This window comes from Oenanthe melanoleuca, chromosome Z (genome assembly GCF_029582105.1).
Source record: "Oenanthe melanoleuca isolate GR-GAL-2019-014 chromosome Z, OMel1.0, whole genome shotgun sequence".
Lineage (NCBI taxonomy): Eukaryota > Metazoa > Chordata > Aves > Passeriformes > Muscicapidae > Oenanthe > Oenanthe melanoleuca.
The window spans coordinates 6582257-6608880 of record NC_079362.1 but is presented as its reverse complement, the minus strand read 5'-3'; the positions used below and the strand labels follow the sequence as shown (position 1 = coordinate 6608880).

The window sequence follows — 26624 nt, the reverse complement described above, 5'->3', positions numbered from 1 at the left end:
GTGGTGCAAGTCTTTTGGTTGCAGTGCAGGGAACTACATATAAATGTTTCAGCTTTTTGCAGTTCATGCTGAATATTTCTGCTACTCTCCTGTTGCTTTTAGGGTTAGCATGCATAAACATTGCTGTGTGCACTCTGATAGGCCTAAATCAGGTAAAATAATATTCTATGTCACTTGATTCCACCAGTATTAAAGTTGCTTTTCCCCAGCAACCCAGCTCATTTTAGGGCCTGGTGGAAGGACACCAGTGCAAGATAAATCAATGACTTTATTCAGGATGAAATTAGGATGTTAGTGCTTCCTATCTTCATGAAAATTACTCAGCCATGCAGGCCACAGTATTAATGAGATATGAGACTGTGACTAATGGTGTCACTGGAATTTATTGTGCTTCCCGTTGTCCAAACTCTCTGATTTTATCCTCATTCTTGTTCTGCAGGGGCCATGCCTAGGGCAGGGTCAAAGACAACCTTCTTCCACCTGTTCATGGTTCAAATCTCAACCAACCATTTTCATTTATCAAAACCTTTGCTGTTTCTGAACAGCTTCATGAGTACAGCAAATAAAGGGTTTTCTTCTCATTGCTTTTCTTCACTATCTTGTAGTTTTGATATCATCTGAGGAAGATACTGACACAGTCACACATGGTATCAGCCAAAAGAGACAAAAATCATCAACCAAAAATGTACTGAAATGTCCTCCTGGGATTACTTTTTTCCAGGTGATGATTACATGTTATTATCTTTGCTCCTGTATAATCTGATTTTGGAGGGAAAAATATGAGTTTAAAATAGTCAATGGATGTGGCTGCTCCACCGTCTTGCCATCAGTGTCTTTTATTTGATGTACACTTTAAAAAATTCTTCAGCACTGGCTGTCAGACCCTCAGAGGTTGCTTCTCTCTTCCTGGGCAGTGTTTGTAGTGCCCTGCTTGGTTGGGAAGGATCCCATGGAATGGTACAAATAAAGGGAAACTGGCACAGCTCCATACTGAAACACCCCTGAGAAATCCTTTGTGATACAGGAGGCAGAAATCAGATGGTTCAGAGGCACAGCCCAGTAGAAATGAGGTTTTTAATAACTTGTGGGGACTTCCTTTGCAAAGATGGCAGAATAAGATGGTTAGATTACTTCTGGAACTGCCTTAGGAGAGATCGATATGTGAGCACTGCTCCCATGACGATTGCAAGGAAAATTCTTGTAATTATTAATAAAAAAAATTGATTTTTGAGATGGTGGTGGTTTCAAACCATAGCTCTCAGGCAGCCCTGTAGGAATAAAGCACGGCAGTGTTTGGTGAGAAAGTCCAGTATTGATTCAGTCTGATAAAATATTTATCTTCTGAGAAGCCTTGCTGCAGGGATGGTATGAATAAAAGTTTGGTATTTCCAACACGTCGAGGGTCCCAACAGGCACAGTTCTTTTTTGTTACAGAAACTATATTCTCCCTCTGTCTCATTTGGTGTTGGACAATGTATGTGAACAGAGAACTGCACATAGAGGCAGAGAAGTATAATTCCCTGTTTTTCTGAGGCTCAGGCTACTGAATAGGTATCATTGTATCCGTGTCTCTTGAGGGGAAAAAAAGAAAAAAAAAGAACACTGCAAAAACTTCTTGGAGCTTTATTTTCTTTTTTTTTTCTTTTTCCTGGTGTGTAGCCTCCTACTGACAGCTGCAGAGAGAAATGTCTTGTGGCCTTTTCATCCCTTCCTCTGGCTCTGTGCTTTTCCTATCAACCGCCCCATAAATATTTTCCTGTAACTGGCACAGAGGATGCTCCTGGCCCAGGACCTCGTTAGGAGTGAGACATAATTGGGTGGCTTTGAGGCAGCTGGGGGCTGGGTCTGAGTACCAGCCCTGCTGCTGAATGTAGGGATTTCACAGTCCCTTCTGTGCTCAGGTTTCAGACATGTGCTCACTGTTTCGTGACCAGCTCATATTCAGTGCCAGAGTTCATTCTCTGTTGTCAACAGTTTGTATTTATCCCTGATCCACACCACGGGTTCCCTTCCTTCCTGTAATGGTCTGAAAGCAAAACCATTGAGAGACTCCAAGTCAGAAATACAATTTAATAAGGAAAAAAAAAAAAAAAAAAAAAAAAGAGAGAGAAAAATAAAATAAATGCAATATTACAAAAGAAAAAAACACCTGACAGAGTCAGAATACAACTGACACCCTGCTGGTTAGGGTGGTGGTAGCAGTACAGATGAAGTGGTTTTGTTGAAGCAGTGATCCTGTAGAAAGGTCTGGTAGCTCTTGTCCTCTGGAATCCAGTGGCAAAGGCTGCTCTGGTGTCCCAAATCTCAGTTTTTATCTGGATAGGAAAGGCTTGGCTCCTCCCCTGGCTGGAGCATCTCCCATGGGATGATGGAATTTTATCAGTCATGCCCTGGGACTCACTGGCCATGAACAGGAGATATCTCCTGGAGGGAGGATGGGCTGTGGGAAGATAAAGATGATTGCCCAGCTGGTTTTTCACAGCTGGCCCATTAACAGGAGATATCTCCCACAGAGATCAGGATCACTGCTCCCCCTGGTTTAACAGATGGTGATAGAATACATTTTGGGCACATTTTTACATTGTAACCTTGGGCTCTTCCAGACCATCCTGCACCTCTCCATGCCTCATTATGCCCCAAGTATCCCTGATATGCTAGATAAAACTCTTCAAATTTCCAGATCTGGCTTAAGATTTCTGGGAGACTTCTCCTTTCACAAGGCAGATGGAATTCCCTGTGATGGGCATTAAGGCTGGATGGGATGGCCACAGAAAAATCTCACTTTGTGCTGAACTCATCCTGATAGACACCTCCTTCCTAAGGAGGGAGGAAATCTATGTGTATTCCATGTTCATGTTGTATCATTTGCCATATAAAGCGTTTATTTGGAATATTTCACGATAAAATTGAAATATATTTCTGTTGTTGGTGGTGGCTGGGGAAGGTAGAGATACCAGGAATTACAATTTCTAAGTAGATGGGGAAGATAGGGATAGAAGGAAGAACAATTTCCCATTAAAAAAAAACAAAAACAAAAAACAACAAACAAAAAACAACAACAAAAAAAAAACCAAACCAAACCAAACAAAACAAAACAAAAAAACAAAAAAACCAAACAACAAAACAAAACAAAACAAAACAAAAAATCCAAACAAAAAACCCCCAAAACCCCCCCAAAAAAAGCAAACCTAAAAGGTCTCCTGTAAAGCCTCTGAAGAGATGATGGCATGTGTGATCTGGAATTGTGATTACCTGAATTATTGTGTTTGGGGTTTGAAAAAAGAACCAAGTTAGTCAAAAAGATACCCAACTACACTGGTATTTTTAAAATATATAATTTGAGTTATGGACACTGATGAAAAAATCTCCTTCGTGTGTGACAGCAAAGAGTAGCATGAAAGTCACAGATCATTTTTTACACTGCTGTTATCACATTGCAGGATAATACTGGTTTCATCTTAGGGATCTTTACCCCTGTACTTTGGTTCTTGCAGGGAGCATTGCTACAGCTTTTTTTTTGTTTTTTTATTTTATTTTAAGGAAAAGCATAAGTCAGTTATAGGTGGATGTTTAAGTGTTATACAATATGGCTTTAAACTTTTCCTGCAATTAAAGCCTAATCCAAAACACTGAGGCACATTATTAATTTTATGCTTAACTAGAGCATTTTTTCAACAGGCCTATTCATCTACTTAAAACTAAGCACATGCTTAAGTGCATTTTTGAACAGGGGCCAGAGTTGTTATGCTGAAGCAAAAGAAAGAGAGAAAAAAGAAAAAACAACAAACCACAAAAAAAAAAGATGTCTAGCAGATAATATTCTTATTCAGGCATCACTGGGATTAAAATGTTCATTTGCAGAAGAGGAAGAGCTCCAATTATCTGGAGGCACAGGTGAGGCAGGCAGCAGCTCTGGGCTGCTGTTGCAGGGACAGGGGATGGGAGTGATGATCCCAGCAGTGTGTGCTGAGATCAGGGTGCCAGGAGCAGCAGCTACTGCTGGTGAGGCTTCCTCAGACAAAAATAAAGGCTCTGAGGAAGGAGCAAAGACCCCACACCCCATCTCCATATTTTCCTCAAGAGAAAACTAAAAACTAAAACTTCTCCTTAAACCTTCTCACAGACAGTTTTGAATTTTTTTTTGGCATATTAAGTTATGTGTGGGTTAAAATTGTTGATATAAGGCTTTTTTTTTTTTTTTTTTTTTTTTTTTTTCTCTCCTGGGGACAGGTGGTGACATTCCTCACTGTTTTTGGGTTGGAAAGGACCTTAAAGCTCATCCCAATCCACCTTCCACGGGCAGGAACTTTTTCCACTACCCCAGGTTGTTCCAAGCCTTGCCCAGCCTGGCCTTGGTGGGATGAGAGATAGAACAAAACATTGATCACCAATATTTGTAGGAGCTGAGTGCAGCCCTGAGCAGAGTCTGGCTCAGGAGGAGCAGGATTCCTGTGTGGAAACCTTCAGGTACTGCTGAAAACCAAACAACTTTAAAATAAAATCACAGTCTGGGAAAGGACTGTCCCTGAGTGAACAGATGTTGCATTTTTTACTTTTCCTTTTGTGTTCTCTTCCCTTTCTGCCCTCGAGTTGAGCAGAACACACACACTGGTCCCCAGCACTGCTGTAGGACCAGCTTTAAAGTTAAGTAGGTGTTAAAGTGCTTTGTAGCATCAGGGAGCCTGGGCAAGAAGAGGAAGAGGCTATTGTGTTGTAAACAGTGTAGTTACTATGGGAACTGGTGATTCACCAGAAAAAATGGAAAGAGGGGAGGAAAGAAAATAGAATTTTATTTTTTTATTCTTGTTCTTCTTCTTTCCTTAGTATTTAAATCATATCTGTGATTAGTGACCATGCTTCCTGTATTTGTTTAGGTAACGTGGTGGGCAAATATAATTGTTTTGGAAGTGCCAGGCATCCCTGTGTGTTGTTGCATGCCTTGTCTGTGAGGCAAGGATGCTTATACTTAACAATTATCTACTGAAAACAGTTGACCTCATGCTCGTGTATCCTGAGCTATTCTGCAGATTGCCACGGTTCTCATACAGAGCAATGTATGTCGTCTAATGATTTGTTAACTTTTCACTTCTTGGCCCAGGTTTGGCTGTAAAACCACAGTCCTGCTAATTACAAAGAATCCATGTCTGTGTTTTCTTTGGGGGAAAAAAATTAAATGTTAGGGAGAGGAGGCAGGGTTTTAATTTTTTTTTCTTTTTCATTTTTTTTTTTTTTTCATATAAAATGTTAAGTGACCTGTGGCAATTTCCAAAGTATTTCAGTGTGTTCTCTGATGTTTAAATTAAACTTTACATCATTTGTTATAGTGACACCTGCTGCCCTTGTAATGGTTAAGTGTATGTGAGTACACAGAACCCACTTTTCAAAAAAATTTATAACTCCACTGTAAAGATTTTATTCTGTGCTGAAACTTGGCACACAGGCTTTTTGACTAGGAACAAATTATTCTTTTAAAAAAATGTGTGAGGGAGAAGCTGGTTATTCACAAGAGCTTACTGTGCAGTAGAAGCAAGCTGATTTTACTGACACATTTATCTATTTGTGCCTCTGTAACTTGGAATATGAGGTTGAAATAGTGCATTTGTCCAGTTTGTCTGGCTTTAAATCCCAATTCAAGCTACTGCTTAGGTCCCTGGTGGAAATAAACCTGATTTTTTTTTTCCCTTAGTTTTCTTCTTAATGTTTCTCTCTGTCGCAGACAATTTGATTAAAGATTTCTCAGCAAGGAGCCCAGATGGTTTTCAGCCAGAGAAGAGGCATTCCTGGATGAAATCTTGGAAAATTCCTTTAAGGCTGTCCCAGTTTCTAGGTCTTTCAAACGTGCTGCTTGTGGAAACAGCAACAGGTGCTGTTCTTATATGTTAAACTGGAATTTTTTGGGGTTTTTTAATAAATATTTCCCCCAGTGCTGGGAAGGTAATCAGTGCTGATAGGTATGTTTGTTTTATGTAGCATTTTCTAAAATGGATTTGAGCTTTCCAGCCTGTTTGTTGGAATCTCCTCCAACGTGTCTTTGGCAAAAATCCCTTGCACACCAACCTTGTTGTTTTTCTGTTTGTCTTTTACTAGGAACAGTAACACAAATAAAAATTGCTTATGTTTTTTTGTTTGGGTAATCATGTGAATACAGGAAATATTTTTTCCAGAGCAGCACTGTATTAGTTTATCTGCACAGTGCCAGGAAACAAAACCTGAAGCAAACACATGGAGGGTAATAGTCAACAACGAGCATTGTATCAGCTTGTAGAAAATGAAGCAAATTGAATTTGTGCAATCAAGGCAATAGAGTGGAACTACAACAGAGTATACTGCCTGCATCTAGTAAATTGCACCCTTTCCCTTTACATTTTGTGGATTCACCTGAGTTTCTGTGAAGACTGTCCTGAATTCCTGGCGTTGTTCTGAATTATTGCCTTTGTGTCCTGCTGCTGGCTGGTGTTAAAAAACACAGGTGAAACAGCAACAGGGACAGAGGTATTGCAAATCCTCCTGGTGCTCCAGCTGCATCTCAGAGGTGAGAAATGCCCCAGTGGAAAAAGACTCTGAGCTGAGCATCACCTGCAGGTTGGGTGTGAGGGTGGAGTGGGGCTTGTGGCTGCAGCCACGCAGGTCCTGGCAGGGCAAAGATTATCCCAGGGATCATCTCAGAGCTGCTCCTCATCCCTGAGCCTGGCTGGCATTAATGTACAGCTCTGTGCCCGTGGTAACTCAGTAACCAGCAGCAGCACCAGCACTGGTGACTGTTTATCCAGAGTCTAGACATTTTATACGAGGTTAAGGGCTCTGTTCTCCGTTTTATAAGGGAGGCAAACACACATTTATTTTTTTATTTTTTCCCCCTGGTCTTCTGGTAGCATGAGGGGTGCTTTGGCTGTGTGCTGTGCTGCCCAAACAATCTCCAAAGTAAACAACCTGCTGGGGTTTTTTTGTTTGGTTTGGGAAACCTGGTACTGGTGTGCTCTCCTCCACCTGTGGAAAGGGAGAGTGGAAACACAAGAGCTCAGCATCACCACAGAGAATTCAGCAAATCCAAAAGCATCAGGTGTTTGGATGGAATAGCTTTTCTATACTCTTTAGGATATTAATTTTCTGCTTTGGTCTGAAGTTTTTAGAGAGAATCTAGTTCAGATAAAAAGGGAATATGGTAAAATGCCTCATAGGAAATAGGCTTGTTGGAAAACAACACAGGTGGAAGTGAAGATCTGCCATCCCCATTGCTCTGGGGCAATGCTTGCAGAAAATTCATCACAGAATTTCCTGAGTCAAAAATTGATACATTTAAAAAAAAAACCTGATGTAAGTGGTAGGTGAGTCCTGGTAGGTGCTGATTGTGCTGATCACAATGAAAACCAAATACATAAACACAGATTTAACCTCCAAATCTCTGCATAACTCCTCAGAGTTCTGTGGTAAGTGATTTATTGGACCAGATCCAAGAGTGCAGCCTTTTGGAAGAGCAAACCTTGCCAACCCATTTAATGGCTGCTTTAACAAATTATCTGGGTTGGTTTCCTTGCTTTGTGTCCCCTCTTGGGCTCCTGCTCTGTGTCATAAACCCACCAGTCGCGGGCTGTGAGTCCCCCAGGGCACTGTGCTGGCACTGGAGGATGCTCACACCATCATCTGCTGAGGTTTCAAGGTGTTTAAGTGCACAGAAAAACCTTCCACTCCTTTGTGGAGCAGAGCATTGGAAACGACACCCGCTCAAAGTCAAATGTAGGAAATGCTGGGCAGTGGAAACAAAACACAAGGCCTTTTTGTTCATTTTGTTTTTCTGAATGATTAATACCCAAGCTGCCCAAACTCCCCCAGCTTCATTTCATTCAGAATTGAACAATCCCCTGCACCAGGCCTTGCGGGGCAGCCAATAACTCAGTGAGACAGTGTTTACACAGCGAAAAATCGGTGTAAAGCACACAGGCAAAGCTGAAAACTGTTCTGAGCCTCTGCTTACATTCAATACATAAACAGCAGAGCTCTGGCCGTGTCTTGTGTGTGCAACACTCACACTGCAGGGCCCAGCTCTTGTGTGTACACAGCCCACACATAAATATTTCCCATTATTGTACCAGTCAGCAGGGCTTTGTCGGAAATCAAGTGCCCATGACCAAGGGCTGTGCACAGGGTGTGTTGATGTGAAGTTTATGTGACAACAGTAATGGGGCACGTTTCCCCATCACAGATAAGGATACTTAATATTTATACAGGTCTTTCCACTTTTAAAGCATTTTAGAAACATTAATTAGCACCGGCCTATCAAGGGAAAAATAATCTGAGCCGTGGATTCCTGTGGGTTAGGGGAGCCTTGGAAAGCAGCAATGCCAAAAGGGACTTAAAAAGTAGTAACTGACAGCAAATTAGGCATGAATTTGGAATACTGATTTGACAGCAGTAAAGACCAATTCAATTTTAGTCTAATAAGCAGAGGTCTCCTGTCGCTGGGGATGCTGAGGTCTCATTAGCAGGGAGGTATTGACAGCTGGAGGGATGGAGGGAAGAGCACCGTGCACAGGAAAGGTATTTGGATTTATGAGGGATGGGTTTAGGTTAAATACATACAGGCTGGCTGCAGGACAACAAAGGAAACATTTGATAAGGCTTGAAGAGTATCAGCGCAGAGCAGAGAATGTAATATGAGAAATGGGATTAGGGAGGATGACTTGAAATGAGAAAGAGCTTTTGGACAATATATTAGGAAATTGTCAGTTATATTCATTGGCTTGCAGAGTAGTGTTTCCAGAGGAAAAAATGAAGCAGCATCTCTGGCTGAATTTAACAGAGTGCTGCAGAAATACTAATGATGAGGAAGAGGTCTGGGGGGGGAATAGATCAGTTTGAAAAACTCCACATAGCTCATTTCTCTTCACAGTCCTTTGTAAGGTAAATAAAGACCCCTCATCCAATTCTGTACTCTGGAAAATGAATGTAAATAGAGAAATTCATTATTTTGTGCATGGAAGAATGCCAGTGCAGCTCCAGATCTGTGTACAGATAGATGTGCAAGCACTGAATTCAGGCAAATTGCTCTTGGTTGTCAGGGCATCCTGACTCCTTGTTGAGCACCTTGTTATCTCAGGAGTTATTTATATGGATAAAAGGCATGTTTTCCACTGGCATCACCTCATTTTCCCCGTGCCTCCTGCAATCAGGCTTTAATGTTCTGAGATGAGCTGAGCTGAACATGCTGGAAGCTGGGATTTCATTAAGGGTACCCAGGCAACCAGTCCAAGGGATACTTACTTTGCTGGGTGATGTCCTCAGCCACATTAAGGAGCAGTTTCATCTGGAGTGACCTTCTCTGATGGAAAAGCTCATCTTTGGGCTGTGGAGCAGGAGCCCTGCAGTGTTCTCAGTGCAGGGAGGATTTGGGCTACAGGACTTCTTGAGTTTCAGCCACAGCATCTCTGCAGGAGAGCACAGCTGGGTGTATTTCACCAAGAAGGCTGCTTATTCCTTTGAATGTGAGCATTCTGTTTAATTAATTATTCAGATTCTTAGCCATATCTGGGGCTGTGACCTGCTGTGGGGTCAGATTTCCAGCTCCTGTGTGCTGTAGAAGATGATCTGCAGCATCCCTGTGCTGGGCACAGCCTGCAGGAGCTCAGGCTGGAGAAGGGAAGGTGAGAGGGGATCCCATCAATCTGTACAAACATCTCCAGACATCCCTTCCAACCACAAATATCCTGGGATTTGCAGCTCTTTATAGTATTACACCTCTTTGCTTTTACCTCTTTGAACCTACAGGTTCCTGCTACCAGGAGTGTTTCTTTCAGTAGGATTATGATAGTCAAGTCAGGACTAGCAGAATGAGATTCTGTCCAAAGTAGTGTTTTTTCTTTTTCTTTTCTTCTATGTACAAGAATCCTGTTTTGCAGAATTACTGGAAAAAGTCTTGACTTGAAGCAAGTGCTGTAATAAAATGCTCAGAAGCTTGAGACCTGTTAGTGTAAGGGACTCCACTGACAGCACACAAGAATAATAAAATATGAGGAAAGAAAGAGAAAGAGAAAGAGAAAGAGAAAGAGAAAGAGAAAGAGAAAGAGAAAGAGAAAGAGAAAGAGAAAGAGAAAGAGAAAGAGAAAGAGAAAGAGAAAGAGAAAGAGAAAGAGAAAGAGAAAGAGAAAGAGAAAGAGAAAGAGAAAGAGAAAGAGAAAGAGAGAAGAGAAGAGGAGAGGAGAGGAGAGGAGAGGAGAGGAGAGGAGAGGAGAGGAGAGGAGAGGAGAGGAGAGGAGAGGAGAGGAGAGGAGAGGAGAGGAGAGGAGAGGAGAGGAGAGGAGAGGAGAGGAGAGGAGAGGAGAGGAGAGGAGAGGAGAGGAGAGGAGAGGAGAGGAGAGGAGAGGAGAGGAGAGGAGAGGAGAGGAGAGGAGAGGAGAGGAGAGGAGAGGAGAGGAGAAGAGAAGAGAAGAGAAGAGAAGAGAAGAGAAGAGAAGAGAAGAGAAGAGAAGAGAAGAGAAGAGAAGAGAAGAGAAGAGAAGAGAAGAGAAGAGAAGAGAAGAGAAGAGAAGAGAAGAGGATTTTGTCTTTCCATGACAGGAAAGACAAAACAAACAAAAACAAACAAACAAACAAACAAAAAACAAAAAAAAACAACAAAAAAAAACCAACGAAACAAAACAAAAAAAGCCACGCAGAAAACCAAAGAAACCAAAGGTAAAAAAACCAACTGGGTTGCTGCTGGTTCATATTCTGCTTTCCTCTCCTCAGAATAGGTGTTTTTCCATCTCTCCCCCCAGCAACAGGGCAGGAGCATGGCTTGGTGAGATGCTGGAACTGTCAGAATTACCAGGGGATGCTGCTTCACAGCCATGGTTTGCTATTGCCCAAGTTCCTCCTGAAACCTAACTTCTCTGGAAGGCACCCAAAGATTCTTTCCTTCCTGAAGCTCCTTCTATGAAAGCTGTGGCTGGTGGCAGCAGCAAAACTCCACAAATCCATCCATTTCAGCATCCCTCCTGCCAACAGGGGCACGAGTTTGTGCCTTTTCTGCTTCCAGTGCCTGTAACAATGCACCGAGGGGATGTGGAGTGGAGAATAACAATGGAAACCAAGAGCTGTTTGCAGAGCCTCATGTGCATTGTGCCACATGCATCCCCTTGGCTGATTTATTGCCCTCACGTTTCGCCCTTGAAGTTAAATTAAGTCATTATCTTCCGAGTGAGGGGGGTTCTTTCAGTGCTAAATGTTGTTTCTTCTCTAATGCCTGTGGCTAAATGCACAAGGAATTTAATGGTGGGTTTGACGCAGCAGTGAATTCTTTACAGTGGTTTGACAATCCCTAACAGATCCTGCAGCAGCTTTCATTCACTTAATTGTAAAATCCATTACAAGTACTTTTCATTATCTAGGAAAATATATGCTCTATGGTTGATTTCCAGAGTTTAAGGCTTTAGGGACGGGAGTTAAATTTTCAAAACTTTCCCTAATTTTTTTCTAATACCCTAAAGAAATTGCTTTGTCTTATTACTTGGCTAATTTCCCTGAAATGTGGAATTGTGGAATGAGGTTTTGTTTAAACAGCTCCAGACTATGTATTGTGTTAATGCGGAAGATTTTAGGAGGAGCAAACCGTGTTCCAGTAAAAACACAGCAATAAAATTTGCAACCTACGACTCCTCTTTGATCACTTGGATTCTCTGGGATTTGATTCCCAGCATTGCAGATCGGGTCAGTAATTGATAGCTCATTGTGCTGCCATATAATTCATGGTTTTGGGTTTTGGTTTGTTTTTTTTTTTTCCTGTCGTTTTTGGGGGGATTTTTTTTTTTCTTTTTCTTTTTTTAAACCACAGCAGAGACACAACTGCCTCCTGGCCAGGGTGAAAGGACTGATTAGGCAACAGGAACTTGGATCCCTGAACTGCTTCTTCATGCTGGGCTCTCACACTCTTGGCAGGGTCTGGAGTCGGAGGAGTTTGCAATCCTGGCTCAGCTGTTTGAGCACAGCCAGAGCAGGGCTGGGATGTGGGAAGCTGCATCAAAGGGGAGGACAGTGGGGGAAGGCAGGAGTGCAGGGCAGGAATTAATCCATGGGCAAATCAAGCCATAAGGAGTAAAACCATCACGATACCTTTATGGAAAATTAACTAATCCAACCAAGCTACAAGTGCAATCTGTCTTTATTTCAGTGATAATCCCCTCAATAGGCATTGATTACCATGCCATCAGTGCAATGAGACTGTTGGCTGCTCTGAGGGAATAGTTATATCTTTAGAATAAGGCTTGCTTTTTGATTTTTTTTTTTGTTGTTTTGGTTTTTTCGGAGTTTTTGTGGTGGGGAAAATCTGCCACAGTCTCATTAAAGTATTACTCCACAGAGTTATAGACAAAGAAATAGCTTATGGTTCAGATCAATTCTGGTAAATCCCAACCTGGAATTACTCATCGTTAGCTGTGTTAGTGAGTGTCATTTTCCAAAATCAATTCTGTCATTTTGGATTATTTTCCATGTGCTGTATGTCACAAATGTTTATCCTGACAGAAAGCAAGATACACTCCTCTCTGTTCTAAAATTAACTGTTTGAGTTGAAAAATAGCATCTAAGGATGAATTGCTATGATAAACATATATGTGAAGTTATTTTCCTGTGTCTTTTGTTGGGGATAACTGTTGACCTGTTGGAAATTTCCATTAAACTTGAAGCCATGGCTGTCCAGATCAGAGGAATTGCCTGAATTAATATTCATTAAATACCCCTTTGACACCCAAGTATAGAGGGAAAGGAATGTTTGATCATTTGGTTTTAAGACATTCTTTTAGTGAGTTTCTGCCAGAAAATTCTAGAAATTCAAGAATTCACAGAAATTCAAGCCTAAGTGATCAATGTGCAGAAACAACTTTCTTTAAGAAAAGGATGGTCTGAGAAAATGTTTTTTTCCACCTTGCTGTTATTGGTTTAATATCTACCCCTGGACTGTTTTTAGTGTATTCACCCAGAAACAGGAGTTCAGCTGTGGGACAGAAACTGGAAAAGCTGTGAATAAACACTGTCCTGTCCCAGGACTCTCCTGCTCACCTCACTGACAAAAACTCTCCAAAAGCAAATTTAAATTGGTGCTTAATACCTGTGTGTTTTGCCTAAATATATAAACCAAATTTTTCCATAGACAAATCCCAAAACCCAGCTGCATATCTGGTGTGTTTTAAAAGTGAAATATAAAGGGCTGTTTTTCTGTAGGGGACACTTTTAAAAGCTCTGGTGCAAAGGTGAGTATATAATCTGCATTTCAGATGGTGTGTGTTGCAGTATTCATTCATTTTGGATGTAAGGCTTGTGCTGAACATACCATTCTATTTTGTAAGCCTTTCTTTTTTCTTTTTCTTTCTTTTTTTTTTTTTTAATGTCTCTTCCCAAAGCTCTGTGATTTAAGTTCTAGGGAGACCCGATGACTCTCTGTCAATGTGTGTGGTTTAGTCTCTGAAACAGTCACATCTAAGAGCAGAGCAGAGCAGCACTGGTGACAGGAACATTGCACAACAAATTTCAGGAAGGGCAGTGGGGGTTGCTGAGCGTTTTATCTGCTGGGAGTAGGAAAAATGCTGTATGTGGATGAGTGTAATTAGGTCATTGGTTTATGTGCCCAAAGCCCTGGTTTCCCAATGTTTCTTAGAACTAACGAGGATGTATATTTAATGTGTGTCTTTGATTTGGCTGAAAAGCACAGCCAGGCAATCCCCTGCTGCCTGTACATAATTGTATGTATGTATTTATGTACAGAGCTTCACAGACACAGATTATTCCAAGGGAGGATTGCCAGGAACATCTCCTCTTCCTCCTCAATAGCCTCGAGTTTCAGATACAGTCAGATTGCCAGGCTCTGGAACCCCTTTGGTGCTGCAGAACTCCCTGAATATCTGTCACTTAAGGGACAGGCTCAGGGGGTCTGTGTGCCACAGTTTTTTCCTTGGATTTCTCGTGGAGGTGGGATACTCCAGGATGTGCTGAGTGCCCAGAGGCTGCAAGGGCAGCCAGGCAGCCACTTAGCAAACTGAACTCAAGATGTGTTGGGAAAAAAAAAAAAAAAAAATCAGTTTCCAAATCTCTTGTTTAGGGCTGCTTTATTTTCCCTTGGATGGCAGGGTTGCAATCTGGCCTTGCAAAATAGCCATTGACACATCTTGCTTTACTTGCTCCTGCTTTTTGCATTAACAACAACCTTACCAGGACACACTGGGGGGAATTCCTGAATTACTGACCCCATGGATAAAGGGACCCACACTGGAGCAGGGAAGGAATGTGAGGAGTCCAACCCCTGAGGAAGAAAGGAGCAGCAGTGATGTCCTTCCCTCCTCAGCTGAGGTTTGGGGTGACAGAGCAGCTTTGGGTGTCCAGCCAGGATCAACCCACAGCATTCTTATTTCCACACTGAACTTTTTCTTTTTTCTCTCCTCTTCTTTCCCCCCAACCCCAGAAGATTCTCCTCATTTCCTGTTGCACAAAGAAGCTCTTGTGAGCACATCAGCTCAGCAAAGCCTCTGGAGCCTCTGGAGCTCACTTCTCCATTAAGGGAGTTCACATTTGGAAAGGGCAGCAATGCATCATCCCCTGGAGGTTCTGCTGCACTGTGGTGTGCTTAACCTTTTAAAAAACCCACTCCTGCCACCAAAAGCTGCCTGTGCTGTACCTGGCAGGGCTCCAGCCTCTCCCAGTTTGGACCCAGACTGGGTCCCTGCCCAGGGAGCTACTGTGCTGCTGCTGTCAGTGCAGCACCAAGATGTGCCAAACAACGAGGCTGGGAGCATAAATGGGTGTTTTTGGCTCTGTTTTGGGACAGGCACAGCTGGGCAGGGTGGCCAGAGTTGTACCAGGACAATTCTGTGAGGTGTGGTGACACCTGTTCACCCCTCCCCAGCTGCCACCTTCACCCTGCCTCCAACACCCTCTCCAGAAATGGGATTTTTGTCCAAATTTGCATTGCTCTGCCTGGTCCTTGGGAGTCCCATTGCTTCCTCTCCCTCACCCAGCTTTCTAACACTTCCACTTTTGATTGTTCTGCAGGTATTTAATCATCATTAAGGCATTTCCAGCAGCACAGTGGCCCATCAGCTTTGAGCTGTGTGGAGACCAGTGAGCCCTGGTGAGGCAGGACAGTGTCTGTGAGGGAATTTGAATCATCTGGGCTTTTTGCTTTGAGGAGAAGGTGTCTTCAGGTTCATTATTCCCTTCATTGATTTAAGTCTAGCTGCTCGCCTCGTATTGATCTGGGCTGGTCACCAGAGACAGTTTCACTGGAGTTTTTGTCTTTTCAGGCAGCTGTTGGAAGGAAGAAAACCCTCTCCTTTGAATTAAGCAGCATCTGCTAGGAAAGTTTTCTAGGAATGTCTGGTTTTATCACACTCCTGTTGCCCAATTTGCAGTTGCTGACACGTAATAGACACGCAGGAGTGCTCAAGATGAATGACTCAATGTGATAAAGCAGTAACTTCCCTTCCCCTGCCCCTGAGGCTTCATTCCTTTTTTTTTTCTTTTTTTTTTCTTTTTTCTTTTTTTCTTTTTTTTTTTTTGATCCAGACTTCAAAAGGATTGTCCTGGATGTTTATGCTATCCCATTTTTCATCCTCCTCTGCAAAGGGGGGATGGCTGGTTTTATCCTCCTCTCCTTCTTGAAAGCAGCAATAGAGAAATCTAACAAGAGGTATTTCCTTTCATTATTTTCTGCTGCTTAAAGCCTTGGGGAGAGCTGTGTGGTTTTGATAAGCCCCCAGTCCACTTCCAAACCTTCTGAATCTGCTGATTTTTGCAATGCTGGGATCAGGTCTAGGATGCTTACAGCAAGAGAAACACCTTGCTACATAAATTCTGCCTGGGAGCACGAGCATTGCTCACTGCTCTGGTTTTGTACAGCTTCAGCAATCAAATAAAAGGGTTTTTTTTTTCTTTATATCTTGTCTTCCAGCTCTTTTTCTGCCTGTTGAGCTCTTGCTGTTGACAACAGTCAGTTAAATACACCTGTCTGGTCATGAAACTATTGTGAGGGAAGGGCAGGAGTAGTTTGTCTTTGAACAGCCTCCTTTTCTGTAGGTTCAGAAATCAGAAACAGCACCACTGAGATTTCCCTCACCCCACCAAGAAAGACAAGAGGCCCTTGTCCTATTTTTTTCACCAGTAATAACAAACTTATTCTTCACATTTATAATTTTATTGCTGGTTTATAGAGTGGTGTTCTGCAGCTAGATTGTCTGTGCCCTTGCATTCCTATCAGAAAACAGCTTTTTCTTCTCTTTCTAGAACAAATAAAGTGTAGGCTCCAAAGAATTATGTTAAGCTTGGAGCTCAACATTTTGACAGCACCAAACCCTCACTGTGATGGCCCCTGTTGGTTCCCACCAGGTTTAGAATGAGCTTCTGTTACTCTTGCCTGAGTATTGTTATTACAATTAGCAATACAAAGGATGAAAACACAGAATGGGTTGGAACCCCAGCTGGTAAATTATTTTAAAAGTGATGTTGGTTGTTTAGCTAGAAGTTAAGCTAAAACTGAAAACCTGTGCTTCAGACTGAATTCTGATTTTTTTTTTTTTTTTCCCTAATGATACCAGGAATGTCTTTGGTCTGCCAGATTTATTGGGAAACTTTTCAAGCCACCATTTTTATTTATAATAGTGCTTTAAAATAAATTTTTAAAAGGCTCTTTGAACAACTGAGTCTTCCAAATTTTTTGCATCAGTCTGTACTATCTGAACTGCCTATTCTGAGCAAGAGATTTTTTCCCCAGGCTGTGATCTGCTCTTTCAGATGGGAATTCCTGTGTCTTGCTCTTTCACCTTCCTTTCCTCTCTCTCCTTTGCAAAGACACCCCATTTCAGACAGAATCAGGAATCAGAATGCTCAGTCTGTCACAATCTTAATTAGCAGCAGACAGTGTCCTCCCTGTGCTTTTGGGCCACGAACCTACCATTGATTCTAATTAATTTTCCTCTGGAAAGAATACAATTGAGACATTTGAGGAGGTGCACTTGAAGAAATGTGCATTACTCTTCCCCTTTTTCCACAGGGATTCCACTGAGGGGACCTTACCAGTGCCTCAAGAACCAGGTGCAGCTCCACTTTCAGAGCTATTCCTGGTTTTTTTTGTTTTTTTTTTTTACCCAGGCAGCAGCACCTGTTTCATATGTGAACCATGATTATTCTCCTCTGATTGACACCTGCCTTCTCCTAATAAAGTCCCAGTTGCCCACCTGCATAATATTCCTTTTTTATCTTAATGCTTTTAATGTAAGATGAAAAATTCCTTTACAGCACTGTGCTGAAACCTAACAAAAAGGCAAACTATCTAAATTTTTCAGTGGTGGTGCAGCACTGGGCTTGTTTTCAAGGCTCTCTGTGGATTAAAACTGTATAATGTTTGTGGTTTGGATGCTGCTTTGAACCAGAGCAGTACAAGAAAATTTTCTGGACATATTTTAAGTTTGTCAGAGCTGAAGGTAAAAATCTGGCTTGGGCTGGACTTGAGGCAGCTGTGTAAAGAAAATTACTGTACATTGGTATCTAATCAATTTTGTCACATTTTCCTTGTATTCTCTGCTTTCTGCTGTGGTTTTTCTGTTCCTATATATTCAGTGTGGGGTGTCTTCAAGACTCTGGGATCCTCTCCTTTCCACTTTTTGGGGGTGGATTGGCATCCCAGCTGGGGTGCCACTGGTTTCTGTGATTATGACCACTCACAGGAATAAAATGCAGAGTAGCTCATTAAGAAGAAAACCTCTCATTTTATAATAATTGTCACAAAAATAAACACTCAGGGCCAGTCCCATCCTTTTGTTTAGCTGGGGTTTTGTTGTTTATTTGGAGATGGTGCAACCTTTCTTACAGATCTCCTTCTCCAGACTCTTCTGCAGCATTACCCAGCAAGTAATGAACTTGTGTGATTGGTCTGTGTCCCCTTATTTTTGGTTTTTGGTTGTTTTTTTGGTTTTTTTAAACTTTTTTCCCCTCTTGTGTGTTTGAACAGGTTTCAGCTCTCACAGGTGTCACTATAGGTGATTGTTTGATCTTAATTATCAAAGCTTTGATCTCATTTCAGAAAAGAAAGAATGAATTCAGATCTGTGGCTGGGGAGGGGTCAGGAGGAGCACAGGGAGAGGTTGAGTGGGAATTAAGAGGCAGCAGAGAGAAAAACAAAATTTTGAGTTCTTAAAACAACTTTATATTCAATAGAAACCTATTAGAGGGGAGAAAAAAGCTTGCTATATTTCATCTTCTCTATCTTGGCTTGTAAATTGAATCCTGCTCCCAGAATTATTAAGAACCCCCTGCTGCTCTATATTTCTGAGTGAATATTGTCATTAGAAAACACCCTCATGAGTGATACATCCACATGCTCTGCTGACCTAAAGTGGTTTCCTGCAATAGGCTGATTAAAGTGAATGATCCAAAACCTGCTGAGCAGATCTGTGGATAATGGGTGATCTGGGCAGTAATGGGCTCCTGATGGTGCCAGGTGTGTGAGTACAAATTGTTCAACAGGGAGAAAGAATGTGCTAAATCCAGTGGTAGGAGTTCTGAAAGCTCATTCTTTGGGTTGAGTCCATGGATTCTCCCAAATCAGAGCACCCCAGTCTGGTGTTGAGAGGGAAACTTTCATCATAGAGATGCTGGACTAGTCCATTTTTACTTTCAGAATAATTTAAATGCTGTTAATTTGTGGAAGAGGGGGTTTTCATTTTTCAGCAGTCAATGCAAAGAGGCTGAGCCTATGGTTCAGGAGACTCTGCAAGCTCAGGCTTAACTTTAAACTGACTCCTGCTTTTCTCCAGTTAAATACTCTTCTGTTATTTTCTTTTTTAGCATGGCTTTCAGTTGCAGCTGCCAGGTGCAGTCACCAGATTTTGGGGTGGAAAACCCCATCTGTCCAGATTCCACCTCAACCCCTTCAGGGATGCAGGCAGAGGAACACCAGGACACACATTCCCTGCACCAGAAATCCAGCAGGGGGTTTTATTTTTATTTTCTGAGGTCTCTCTGACCACCCTGAGGGGTAGCAAAGGCTTAGAGAGACTCAGCAGCCCCAGGATCTGACAGCCTGGAGCAGGATTATCACACAGTTTAGCCAGTTCTGGTGTTATATAAATGTATACGTGATAAATAATGAGAAATGTCTCCCAGCATTTTCCAACAGATTTGCAATGCACTGGATTTGTGAAAGGCCTTGACAAAATTCCTAAACAAACCAAGTTTTTCCTTTAGCTCTCTAGTTTTGTAGCAGTGATTAAGAGGTTTGTGTTTTCCCCCAGTGAAGGCAGTGGTGCTGGTGAGTTCCTCGAAGTGCATGTGGTCTAGTTTATTTAAGCAGGAAGGAGTTTAAGTGGAAATGAGCCACAGAAATGTGTGCCACTTGTCTAAAACAAACATGGTTTAGGCTTTTTCCTTGTAAGTGACATCTATTATTACATTTTAAAGTAGATCTTTGTTAGTAAGCATCTGTGAGCGTGTTTGATCAGATGGAAAGATCCAAGGCTGAATTTATATTGCTAGACCAGAATGTTCTCTTGACATAAGGACCTGCACCAATGCCAGCTGAAGTTGATTGGGAATTTGCAACTAAAAGGATGTAATCTCCCTAAAAAAGTTTCTGTTTTGCAGGACTAAATAAATTCAGTGAATGAATAGAAATGTTGAGAACTGATCTCGACCAGTTATTGGAAATTACATCAGATATTAAAAGTTGTATCATTAAGGGATAAATATGAGCATCTTCTCAATGTAGAAATTTCTTTGCTGCAACCAGTGTGTCAATTTATAGGATATTTGAGAGATTCCAAGTTCACTTTCCTCCCTCTGGAGCATTCCAGGGATATGCAAACTGAAAAAAACCCCACACAACTTGTACAAGCATAGGACAAAATCATCCCAGACTTGATAGTTTCTAGTCCTATAGAATGAGGAGCATCACTCTCAGGAGCTGAAGACATGATTTAAAATCATCCTGGGTTTGGAAGTTTTGCTTTCATTTGTGTTTTATTGAGGGAATTCCAGGCTTGCCCTGCAGTGGTGATGGACACAGGTGCAATTGGCCTCCAACCAGAGGTGGAATCTTGTTAAAGAGCATTTAATTCCCTGGTTGAACATTAACTTTGTATTTTCTGCACTGAAAATATCCTTCATTAACTGTGAAATTGAACAAGATTGTTGTTATTTTTGTTGTTGTTGTCATTGTCTGGTGGCCTAAGTGGAGGCTAGACTTGCTCAACACTCTGAGCTTAGGGAAATGCCAGGCATGGATGTCTCAGAAATTGTTCTATTCATCTATTTCCTGAGTATTTTCCTCTGGTTTTTCTGAATTTGTCTTGGGGCCACATTTGGATTGGGCTCTGATGATCTCTGACACCACTGCAATATTTAGATGACTGAAATCAGCATAAAAAAAAATTTAAAAAAAAATCTCAGTTTCTTCACTATCTTAGGGAAAAGTCCCTCCACTCTCATTTCAAATTGTGGAGTTGAATGTACTCAGCAAGTTCTTCAAGACTTGATGGGATTTACATTTTGCAGGATTATTTAGAAGTATATGGGCCTGCTTTCACATAATTTCTAGGAATAAATGCCAGCAAAAACTGTATCTGGAAGCTAAATACTCTTACTCCTGCCAAAATGTAAAACATTTTATTTTCTTTTTCCATTCTACATTGAATTAAAAAGAAAAACTTATTGATAATTTACCTTGTATTATAGTCACTCTAGCATATCTCTGAGGGGGAATACCATCATATTTTTAATCCCCTGCAGCTCCCACATTTTTAATATTCCATTTTAAAGAGCTCTTTCTGCATGGAGCAGTTCTCAATGCATCACTTCATGTGAGAGGCTTCCCCCCCTCCTCCATGACAACATTTTTTTTTTTCTTTTTTGTGGTTGACCTTCCTCTTTTTGCCCAGTAACCAGGGGCAGTCAGGATTTCTCCCAGGAGCACTGAGAACATTGATTTTTCAAGGCCAAGATTTCAACTGTAGCCATGAGAGGGTTTGAGGGGCCTCAAAAATTTGAGGTTCCTGTGTTAATGCTGCAGTAATTCTCTGTCTACGAGCTGCTGCTGACACTTATTTTTATGGTACTGAAGGAAGTGTATATTAGATTTCATCCTGTGTTATTATCTACTCATTTTATTAAGCCTTCATTAAGATTCATGTCCAAATGAAGCAGGGAACCATTAAACCAAGCTGGGGAGGGATGAACACACTGTGAAATTCAGATGGTGAGAGCTGGGGTCCCCTCCTCTTGGTAAAATGCCAGCTCATGGTTGGAACCAATTATTTTAATTACTGAAAAATGAGGGAAATAATGCAGTGGTTCAGAGGCACAGTCCTGGATTACTCAAGTTTCTTGGGAAACCTTTCCATCCATGTTGGTTTGTGAGGGTTTTTCTCTCTCCAAATCCCATGAGAGTTGCTCAAGGGCAAAAGCTTGAGCAGAGTAATAACCACAGTGTGTTGGGCTGGCTCTGGAGGCAAAGCAATATGCAAGGACAGTTCATCTTTCCAGTAAATAAAGTGTTTTTTTTTGGTGCAGCTTCTGCAGAGCCATGGGTTCCTGGGTGAGGAGAGCCTTGCATGTCTCCTGCTCCTCACAGCTCCTACTCAGCTCTGGGGAGAAATACCAAGTCATGTAACCACTTTCTTCCAGATCTGGGGCCAGAATCTCAGCTGGTGTAAGTCAGCAGAGCTCCTCTGACATTATTAGTGCTCCAGTGATTCACACCAGCTGTGGGTCTGGTCTTCTGTCTTAATTTATGAACTAAATGTCAGGAAATATGAAATGATCTCTTATAGTCAGCAGTTCTCCAGATGTGTTAATGGAGTTTAAGTTTACCAAAAGGCAGGACTTCAAAAAGAGATCCAGCAGAAGAATAAACTTTCAGGAAGAATGCCTTTACTTACAGGCTCCTTGGCAAGGGAGGGCTGTGCAACTTGCTGCAGTTTAAAGAAATTAACCCAGTTATGCATCAGGGCATGGCAATACAGCCTCTCTGAGAAATCCAGAATAATTTCACAGCCCAGAGCAGGCTGTTGGCATTCAGTGAGGGGGGACTCACCAAGTCTGGAAACCAAAACTGAGTTGCTGATGAGCTTTGTGTGGGGAGCCTAATGCAAACGGGGCTGGGTTTATTCAGAGGCACAGTGCTGCAGCTTTTGGAGATTAAAATGTTGTTACAAGGACACAGAAGCTTAATAGTTCTCAGTGTGCAATGTGAAAACTCAACAGTGGCTTGGCTGAAAGATGTGATCTCATGGATGGTGTTGAAAACTGTTATTTTAGCCAATGAGGATGGAATGGTTGTTGACGTTGCCTAAGCCCTGCCAGGCTTCCTTGTCCAAATCAGAAAACTCTGGAACAGCTGAAACCTCACAGCCAACAAATGTGGGGTCTCAGGGGTCTTTTAATTCTTTTATGCCTGAATAATATATGAGCATATGCTCCAGGAAAAAATAAACCAAAAACCAGAACAACAAACCCATACCTGAAATATCCTGTGGTGGCACAAAGGCCTCCACAGCCTAATTTATTTGCTAATGAGACCTTTCAGAATTAATTTAAATGATCAGTGTGTGGCTCCACACTGTGTGCTTCACATATGTTGTTCTCACTGGAGATGGATTGGCAAAGGTAAGAAAGAACAGCACACCTTCAGTGGCTGAACCTGATAACCCCTCTGCTGGGGCTTGGTGCCTGTATTTTATTTTTAAGTAAGTTGGTTTTCAGCCACCAGAGCAGTGTGGGATGCTCTGAGGTCATTGGTGAAGGGTCCAATTCCTGCAGGTCTGTTCACAGCTGATCCCAGTCACCTTTGGTGAGGCAAATATCTGTTTAGGTGTCACTGCATGCCAAAAGGAATACAAAAGATGCTTGGCACAGTTTATTCAGGCCTGAAGAAGAGATTTTGGGAAGAGTCTTCAGAGAAAGCTTGTTAGACTTTCAAAAAAAGGAATAACCACAATGTGAATATAGCAATATATTGAATTTAGAGGGGTTTGCAGAACTGGAGTGGCAGAGTGGTGAGGAAATTCTGAATGCTCTTGGGAAGTGGCAGCATCCAAGACTCAGCATTTACTGGGGTTTTTGCTGGTTGCCCTGGAGCACAGGGGGGATGAAATGAAACTCATTCACCAGATCCAGGAAACACAGAATGTTCAGAGCTCTGAACATTGCAGTGGGAGTCATGCAGTGCCTGGTGTCTCAGGGAGTTCATTCCCCTCTGAAATTGCCATGTTTTATAGATTTCTGCTCCCTTGAGGTTCCTAGATAGGAGTTGTTAAAAATCTGGCTCTGAAAATTGGTGAATTTTACTCCACCACATGGAGCAGTTGAAGGCAGATGCCTGAATCAGTCTGAAAATTCAGATTTCATTGCCTGCCTCATTTCACTGAGTCCTCACAGGGCAGCACTGGAGGGTGGAACTCTCCACCACTTCTGTCCAGTTCCTCCCATCCTGGGTAGTAATATATGGAATTTTCACCTTTTTGTCAGTGTTGCAGCAGGGTAATAAACCCATAGTGAACCCTTGTGAAGCCCCAACCAACCCCAGATCCTGCAGAACACCACACCAGGTCTGATTCCTGCTTCCCACACCCATTCCCTGCAGCCAGGTCCTGAGCCAAGGGCAGGGCATCACTTCTTGTTTTCAAGGCAGTGAAAATAAGATAATAACTCCAGTGGCTGATGCTGGTCACTGGAATGCCTTGTGACTGGAACACACACCCCTGTGATTGATAAATCTCCTCTGAGCTCACAGAAAAAAAAAAAAAAAAAAAAATTTCTCTGCAGGATTTTGGTTTTTGTTTGTCTTTTGGGGGTTTTTTGTTTGGTTGGTTTTGGTTTTGTTGATTTTTGTTTGATTTTTGTTGTTGTTGTTGTTGTTGTTTTGGGAGTTTAGTGTGGGTGTGGATTCAGCCTATGTAAACCTGATTCCTACAGGGATCAGAACCTGTTGCAAATGCCACTTTTTTTTTTTCTTTTTGGAAGCACATCACCTTCCCAAGGCACCAGGACAGAGCTGTCTTTACTGAAATCATGTTTTGCAGAGAGAGCAGAAATAGGGAACATCTCTTAGCATGATTTCTGCACCTGTGCTGCTCTTCCTATCTCTCCATGTGGAAACTGGGTGAAATGATCATTCTCAGGGCATTTAAAAAACTTCTAGAAGATCAGCTGAAGCAGTGACATTTATAAACTGAATTTCCTCTGCTTGCTTTGCCACTGCCACCCCAGATTAGTTCTCACAGAAACCACTTTCCTCTTAGATGTAACCTGGGAAAAAAACCCCAAAAAACAACAAAATATGCTGGGATTGTTTGTATCTGTTTCCAGACTTGCCTGACATCCCTCTGTTTTTTGTTTCAGACCTGGCCTGGCCTCGCAGGGGCAGCGCTGCCCAGATTGGGATCTGGAAACTCTGGAGAACTCCTGTGAGCCAGAGGATCTCTTTGAGGACATGTAGCCACATCTGGCCTGGGCAGAGGGGACATGGTGCTTCCAGCAGGGATGAGGAATAAACTAAAAGTGTTTTTTTACAGAAAAAAAGCCAAAATCTTTGCTCTGAGGCTCTAAATCCTCCCTCGCTGCGTTCTCCCATTCTTACAGACCCTGGTCCTGCTACACCTCATTTGTGAGGTCTAAAAGTTGGGTTTAGCCTCTGTGTAAACCTTTTATCACCTGTGTGTGGGAAGGGAGAGCACTGTGGGTGTGTTTTTGCATCCTCACAGGTTGTGTTCAGCCTTTTCCCAGACCCCAGGCATGGAGTGATTCCACTGCACTCAACATTTCCAGCTCAGTCTGGGTAAATCAGCTTTATTTGAGGTGCAGGTGTGACTTTGGGAGGGTCTGTTCTGAGTCAAAACATACAAAGAAATGTCCTTTTACTGTGTGGCACTATGCATTATAAGGTGTTCTTGCTTTTGGGAGTAGAGTGCTACTCATGTTGATATTGATTCTATTTTAACTTTCTGTAGAAACCCACAGTGTTTAAATTTGTGAATTTTTGATACTTCAGCTTTTTCCTTAAGGAGTTTTCTAAAAAAAAAAAAAGAAGAAAAAAATAAAATGCATTTGAAAAAGAAATCAAATTTGTCTTTATCTGTTAGACATTGTGAGTGAAGGCACTAGGTACCAAAGCATGTTAATGCCTGAGCTTGTCCTGCCCCAAACTGATGCATTCATTTGGACTTAAGTCTTCACCAAAAAGACAAAGTTAACCTGCATTTACCTTCAGTGGCCAAAATGAAGAGCCAAACGTGGACCTCAGGTTTCTGCTTTGCAGTTTCTAGAGCCTGAATCCATTCTTTTTTAAAGCAGAAGGATACAGTTCTTTCTGCAGGAGGAATCCCACTGAACTCAGTAGTTGAAATCCTCTGTGCTCCATGGGTTGCAAAGCTCTTTGGTAAAATACTTGATATTTTCAAAGTGGCTCTGATTCTGCTTCCAGAATTCCATCCTATATTCAATTAACAGCATCCCTGTCAGTATTTGCAGGCTCCACACAACAACATGGGGATCTGGGAACATTATATTTAAGCATTCCCCTCTCAAAAAAACACAGTCACAGCATTTTAAATTCACAAAGGGCTCTGGGACAGTGTTATAAATCACGCAGCAAAAATAAGAATGGCCAAAATATTTTGCTTGCTAAAAAGGTTTTGTGGCTGGGAAGTGACAGGGCCACAAAAGAGCCATTCATGCACCCATTCACAGGCACAGCCTGATTTAAAATCTTCCAGTGCTGATCTGACAATGCTTTCAGCAAAAGCTTGTGTATGGTTTCAGTTTTAAAATGAAAATGTTCCATGACTTAACCCAGAGTGCCAGAGCTTGGCTCGATGGTGCCTGAGCAGAAAATGGAGGTGAAGGGAGCTGAACATCCCTCACATCCCCACTTTCAGAGAATTGTTGAGTTTCTGATAGCAAAATGTTGTGCAAATAGGAAATGTTGTGCATTTTTTACATTACAGTATTTACACGTGTAATAAAGTCTGTCAGAGAGTTTATTATCTCCTTTTTTTGTGTTTTTTGTTTGTTTGTTTGTGTTTTTGTTGTTTTCTTTTTTTGTTTGAGGAGGTTTTGGGGTGTTTTTGTTTCTCTTTTGTTTCTCTTTTGTTTCTCATTTATTTTTTCTTTTTTTGTTACTTTTTTGTTTCTTTTTGTTTCTCTTTTATTTTGTTTCTCTTGTTTCTCTTTTGTTTTTTTTTGTTTCTCATTTTGTTTCTTTTTTTCCTCTTTTTGTTTCTTTTTGTTTCTCTGTTGTTTCTCTGTTGTTTCTTTTTGTTTCTCTTTTGTTTCTCATTTATTTTTTCTTTTTTGTTTCTTTTTTTGCTTCTCTTGTGTTTCTCTTTTGTTTCTTTTTTATCTTTTTGTTTCTTTTTATTTCTCTTTTGTTTCTCATTTATTTTGTTTCTTTTTTTGTTTCTTTTTTTGTTTCTCTTTTGTTTCTCATTTCTTTTGTTTCTTTTTTGTTTCTTTTTTGTTTGTTTTTTATTTCTTTTTGGTTTTTTGGTTCAGCTGAGGCTGTTTTCACCTCCTCTCAAGCCTCCTGACACCTCAGTGTCCTCAACCATCTGGGAGGTGGTGTGGGATCCTCCTTTCTGTTGATTTATTTGAGAAACTCCTGTGTCTTTTTTTAAAAT

The 26624-nt window shown here is 41.6% G+C and overlaps 1 protein-coding gene across 7 annotated transcripts in view; it reads left to right on the top strand.

Annotated features, from left to right (window-relative positions):
- The window catches only part of XRCC4 (X-ray repair cross complementing 4), a 144006-nt gene extending 118015 nt beyond the window's left edge, over window positions 1-25991 (top strand). For 4 of the 7 annotated variants that reach the window (XM_056514352.1, XM_056514353.1, XM_056514355.1 and 1 more), the window contains one exon: window positions 24349-25991. In XM_056514352.1, coding sequence (XP_056370327.1) covers window positions 24349-24445 — 97 coding nt within the window. In that variant the 3' untranslated portion in view covers window positions 24446-25991. Of the gene's footprint in view, window positions 1-439; window positions 509-4230; window positions 4690-24348 lie in introns of those variants that run through there. The other 3 variants (XM_056514357.1, XM_056514358.1, XM_056514356.1) reach the window with 2 other exon arrangements.
- Window positions 25992-26624: the final 633 nt, after the last annotated feature.